The sequence below is a fragment of the Physeter macrocephalus genome, chromosome 10 (assembly GCF_002837175.3).
Source record: "Physeter macrocephalus isolate SW-GA chromosome 10, ASM283717v5, whole genome shotgun sequence".
In the NCBI taxonomy this organism is placed as follows: domain Eukaryota; kingdom Metazoa; phylum Chordata; class Mammalia; order Artiodactyla; family Physeteridae; genus Physeter; species Physeter macrocephalus.
The window spans coordinates 44,490,638-44,496,189 of record NC_041223.1 but is presented as its reverse complement, the minus strand read 5'-3'; the positions used below and the strand labels follow the sequence as shown (position 1 = coordinate 44,496,189).

General features: G+C 52.3%; 1 protein-coding gene and 1 long non-coding RNA gene across 6 annotated transcripts in view; one reads left to right on the top strand and one right to left on the bottom strand.

Moving 5' to 3' along the window:
- Positions 1-313: 313 nt before the first annotated feature.
- On the bottom strand, positions 314-2,155 carry LOC129392466 (uncharacterized). Its single transcript, XR_008618366.1, has 3 exons — positions 2,002-2,155; positions 1,036-1,235; positions 314-793 (listed from the first exon to the last, which is right to left on the bottom strand). It is a non-coding gene; the product is annotated as an uncharacterized lncRNA (long non-coding RNA).
- An 85-nt stretch (positions 2,156-2,240) lies between these two features.
- The window catches only part of VGLL2 (vestigial like family member 2), a 7,925-nt gene continuing 4,613 nt past the window's right edge, over positions 2,241-5,552 (top strand). For 2 of the 5 annotated variants that reach the window (XM_055087540.1, XM_055087539.1), the window contains exons 1-2: positions 2,252-2,525; positions 4,755-5,067. In XM_055087540.1, the coding sequence (XP_054943515.1) occupies positions 2,445-2,525; positions 4,755-5,067 (394 nt within the window). In that variant the 5' untranslated portion in view covers positions 2,252-2,444. Of the gene's footprint in view, positions 2,526-4,754; positions 5,068-5,552 lie in introns of all 5 variants that reach the window. The other 3 variants (XM_024115567.2, XM_024115568.3, XM_007120069.4) reach the window with 3 other exon arrangements.

Here is a 5,552-nt window from a genome sequence, read left to right as displayed (position 1 = left end):
CGGGCGCTGCGCTGCGGTGTCCTTACACTTGACCCGGGGCTTGCGGGCCGGGCCCACCCAGGGCCTGGCTTGGTGCGAGACGAAGTGGTCCCCAGCAGCGAGGGTGGCTCTTCCCATGACCGTTCGCTTTTTTGCCCCCAGAGGAGATACGGGTAAAGCGATTGTTGCCCCCCTCCAAAACTCCTGGGGAGGGAGGGTTGGAGTAGTGGTGGGAGGTATGTTCTGCTTCACCTGTGCGCCTGGATCACGGTAGGCTCCAGAAGCCACCCAGCTCAGCCACAAGGCAGCCTGGCCCCTAAAAAGAGACGCGTAAAACTGTACCACAGGGGGTGTCTTTATTTTTTTTTTAATTTGCTTTAAAATATATTGCACTGTAGTTAATGAAAAAAACACTTCAGCCACTCAGGACTTCTCACCATTTATAAACCGAACTGGAGACATGGAGCCACTACCCACTTATAAATTGGACAAAACCAAAATTCAACCCTGAAACCATTTGGCTTAAAATATTCACGTTTTAAAGACAAATATATCTTTTTTTAAAATTTATTTATTTTTGGCTGCGTTGGGTCTCCGTTGCTGCACGTGGGCTTTTCTCTAGTTGTGGTAAGCGGGGGCTACTCTTCGTTGCAGTGCGCTGGCTGCGAGCGTGGGCTCTAGAGCGCAGGCTCAGTAGTTGTGGTGCACCGGCTTAGCTGCCCTGCGGCTGTGGGATCTTCCTCGACCAGGGCTCGAACCCCTGTCCCCTGCATTGGCAGGCAGATTCTTAACTACTGTGCCACCAGGGAAGTCCCTAAAGACAAATATATCTTTTAAGGGTGCATTTGTTCGCAGTTTTATAGCCTGTGAATCTATGTCGGACTTTTTGTTGTATTTATACTCCATTTATAAACTCTAGTTATTCACTAGAGTTCATTTCTATCAGTAATCCACGCTGCCTCTTTCTTGGGTCTGGGCTCTCAGTGCTCCCAATCTCTACCCTCCCCACCCCCAAAGTATGCCCCACAGGTATTCTTGTAACGTTCTTTCCCACACCTGTCCCGACGTACAGAAAGTCTTGTCTCAATTCGTTCCTACACTTTAAGGACTGAGAACTACAGGGCTGGGGGAGGGGTGCCTGGGAAGACGGAAAGCGTTGCAGGAAGCAGGTCCGAGCCAGGAGAGCTCTCAGGGAAGGAAACAGAACGGCGATGCAAAATGCGTGTTTCACAACTGGAGTGTATTCTCTTTCACCTCTGAAATGAAACAAGCAAAGAAAATCGCAGCTGCTGTATTACTGACTGAAGAGTCAGCAAAAGTCCTCTGTTGACCTCCCTGCAGTGCCTAGGATAATTCCTCTTGCAACCAATGAGTCCTCGTTCCAAAAAGTTACTGAAACTTTAAAGGATGCCGGCCGAGGAGACTCGGGGCGACCGGGGTCTGGGTAAAGCCGCCTGGACTCCTCGAAAGCAGCTGGTACCCGGACGAGCTGGAGGCGGGGAGCGAATAACGCGGACCTAGAGGGTTCGGATGGAGGGCGTCAACGAGAAAGGGCGGGAACATAATCTAGAGGGTCAATAGGGACCCGCCCCAGTGAGCGGAATTAAAAGGTGTGGTAGCTGACGGCGTGTGGATTGGCTCCGAGGGGGCGCAAAGGAGGTGCCGCAGGGCAGCGGTTACAGGCTTCAGCCGCTGCCGTTTCCCCGCAGAGGGAGCTCCTCCGCGCAGCAAGGAGTTCCCGGACTCTCACATCCTGTCCGAAGATCCGGATTTCCTGGTGGATTCCTAGGGATAGCGCCGTTCCTCCCGCCGAGGAGCCGAGAGCAAAGACTCTTCCCCACCTCGCCACCCCGGACGCACACACTCAACTCTCCAGTGTGAGGTCGGGACTCCCCACAAGACCTTTCCCCACTACTCAACAACTTTCTTTCTCTCTCCAAATGTAAAAGCCCCCATTTCTCCCCTCTCCTCTCCGTCCTCCCGCCCTCTCCTGCTTTAGCCTGGAAAATCCTTGCTCCTCACGGTGCGAAGTCTCAGGGCTCAAGTTCCGGGCTGCACAGTTCACCGCACCCTTCGGCCACAGGTTCGCCGCCGGGTAGCCCAGTGAAACGCACCGGCAGCCCCTCGGTCCCTCGTCCCACGCACCCCATTGGCCTCCCGGCCCCGCCCCCAACCCCTCCTCCTCCGCGGCCCAGGAGTGGCGTCAGCACGCCGGCCCCGCGTGGGGTTTAAATGCCCACTAGCTGGAGGCCGGGCGCTTCCACATCGGAGCGCGGTGGCGGCTGGAATTGCAGGGGTGGGAAGGGAGCGTGCGAGTGGGATCCAGAGCCGCGGAACACGCTGCCCCTCGCTCCACCGCGGATGACTTGGGAGCTCAGGTCCAAGTGCCGCCCATGCAGCATCCCTGCCCTCCGCCGCCCGAGAGTTGATGATAAAACACTTAACCGTCTCCGCTGCGGGAAGCCATGAGCTGTCTGGATGTTATGTACCAAGTCTATGGTCCTCCCCAGCCTTACTTCGCAGCCGCCTACACCCCTTACCACCAGGTACGTGTCTCCTCTCGGCCGGGCCTAGTAGACAGGTGGCGCGCCCCGGCTTCTCCGAGCACTGCCAGTACTCCGAGGTTCCCGGTGCCTCCGCGCGGGTACTGGGCGTCCGAACGGCGGCGGGCGCCTCCCGGATGCGGGGATTGCCCTCGCTGCCACCCAGTAGGTTGAGCTAACCCCTTTAGCTTGACCGTTTGCTCTCTCGGGTAGGCAGCTAAGTACTGCTAGTGCGTGCCCCGGACTTCCCGGTAATAATTAGACGAGGATCGCGCGAGCTGCATTGATTTCTTAGGGTATGTCGGACTCCAGATTTCTTCCAAGCCCGGTGCTGGCGCGGGGAGACGCGAGCAAAGCTCACGCAGGGAAAACCAAACTTTGGTCCCAAAGGTGAGAGTGACAACAAAACAAAAGCAAAGGCCTGTCTCTGTCTTTATGTCTGAGAATCAAAGACTCGCGTTCTCATCTCTGCAAGCTTATTTTATCAAAGGCTTTTTTTTTTCCGTTTCAATTCTCAGGAGATCAGGCCAATTAATTCCAGAACCAGCGAATTCGTTACAAAGAGAACCGCACGAAACTCACTGGCTTTATAATCTTTGCAAAGTTCTGGGAAATAGTATTGACCCGGCAGAGGCAAGCTTCAGAGATAATACTTCGCCTTTCGCTAGCTGAGTCCGGCTGCCCTGCCATCAACAAACCCACTTTTGAGAAGACCACTAGCCCCGGTTCTGCAAACTCTTCAAGTTTCGTTTAATTTTTACAATATTTCTGTTCTCCGGTCTATATCTGGTCGAAGTTTTTCTTTTCATTCCTCAGCTGCTGTAGTCGAAACTGAGGACAGTAGTCCAGGAAATGAATAAGATCACACTCCAGTGGGCGGAGGGGGGTATCCCCTAGGAGTCCAGACTAGGTTGGAAAGTGAGGGCCTGGACTCCTGCTTCGGGAAAATTGAAATACACCCCAGTGTCCGAGTCCATGCTTTTGCCAATTTTGCTTGCAGAATATCTATTTGAAAATTTCCGGATGAATTAATGATGGAATGGGTAGATTTTGCCTTTTGTTTTTGCTTTTCTTCCTCCTCCTCTCCTTTTTAAAACTTTCCAACCAGAAGTTTGTTTAGTCTCAATGTTAATTTTAGGAATCACCAGAGTCTCTCATTGTAAGCCAAGTGGGAATGTGGTAGAAATGGTGATATTGCTAAATAACTCCAGTCTTTTGGCTTCGGTGTCCAACATGAGCTCCTTCCCAGGCTGGGAGTATTACAAAGAGGAAAGGAGGGTTGGTTTTCTGTCCTTTTGGTCCTTTCTCCTCCCTGACCCTGGACCAATCTATTGCCCCAAGATCTCTGTTCATTTTTGTATGATCAGGGTCTCCCTTGAAGGGCATCCCTGCCTGCATACTGCTTTAACACTGCATTCAGTCCATTGCTCGTTTCTAAGAAAATGTTTTCAGCGGCCACACTTGGTTTTGTAAATCACTATCAGACAGTCATGATTTACCCAACCTTACAGCCAAGATCAGCCTCTGCTCCTTTTTATTACTTTTTTCCTCAATATACACAGATGGTGAGGGTAGAAATTCTCATAGCCCACTGGTTTTTCCTTACTCAAAAGAAGATCTCTTTAAAAGCTGAGACTTTCTAATGGCCAGTTTATGACCAAATATCAACTTGCATTTATTAAAATGATCCATGTCACAATGTTATTCCATGTTTTTATCCTGCAGCAGTTCTTCCTTTACATCCTTGCTGTGTAGAGTGGATTTTGTTATTTTCATGTTCTATCATGAGGATGCTTAATCCTGCATCTTGCACGTCTGCCCTGAATTCTCAGGCAGGGAACAGTCAGGCTCTAACTGGACTTGGGTGCCCTTTACCCTTGGAGCCTGATTTTAAAACTATATCTGCCTTGAGCCTGGCTCTGTGGTCAAACTGCTTAGGCGTCTTCCTGGATCTTCACCCTGACACCTTCAGAGAGTTCTCCCTGTGGCGTGGCAGTAATTCCAGGGAGACAGAGGCTCCAAGAAGGGCAGTCGGCCTCTCAGGAACCCCACCTTCGTTGAGCTGCAGGTTGGGAGGCCTGTTGACTGCAGCCCACGTTACTGAGCACCGGGCATGGGCACCGATGTCAGTTGCTCCTGGATACCTTCGGGATCCGGATGAGGGAGTGCAGTCTGAACACAATTTGCTCGCTCTTTTGAAATTGACTTCTCTATTCTTTCTCCTTTGAGCAGAAACTAGCCTGTTACTCCAAAATGCAGGAAGCCCAGGAGTGCAACGCCAGCCCCAGCAACAGCAGCGGCAGTGGCAGCTCCTCCTTCTCCAGCCAAACTCCGGCTAGTATAAAAGAAGAAGAAGGCAGCCCGGAGAAAGAGCGCCCACCAGAGGCGGAGTACATCAACTCCCGCTGCGTCCTTTTCACCTATTTCCAGGGAGACATCAGCTCTGTGGTGGACGAGCACTTCAGCCGGGCCCTGAGCCAGCCTAGCAGCTATTCCCCAAGCTGTACAAGCAGCAAAGCCCCGCGGAGCTCCGGGCCCTGGCGGGGTAGGTATGGGGCCCCAACTGGCAAGGGAGGATAGAGAGCCCTCATAGCCTGGGGTCCACCTACAGGGGTTCAAAGAGATGCAGCTGAAAGAATGCTAGGTGTTAGAGAAGAGGTGAAGAGGGCCATTGGGGGAGGATAAAGAAATCGAAGGAGGAGTAGGCACAGGCCTAAGATCTCTCCTTGAATAGGCAGAGCAGAGCAGTGACCTAGAAAAAAACAATAGCCTTGGAATTGGGAGGCCTACGTTTGTGTGTTGGCTCCACCACTTCCTAGCAGTATGACCTTGGGCAAGTCTCTTAACCTCTTGGAGGTCACTCTATTTACTACTGGTCTCTAAAATTAGAATAATACTTGCCCACTTAACTATCCCTGGAGGTGGCTGTAAGGCAAACAGAAAATGTATGTAAATGTGCTGTGGAAATGTGAGGTTTCCAACAGCCTCCCAAGGCAGGTTGCGGGGGGGGGGGGGGGGGGGGCAGGGGGG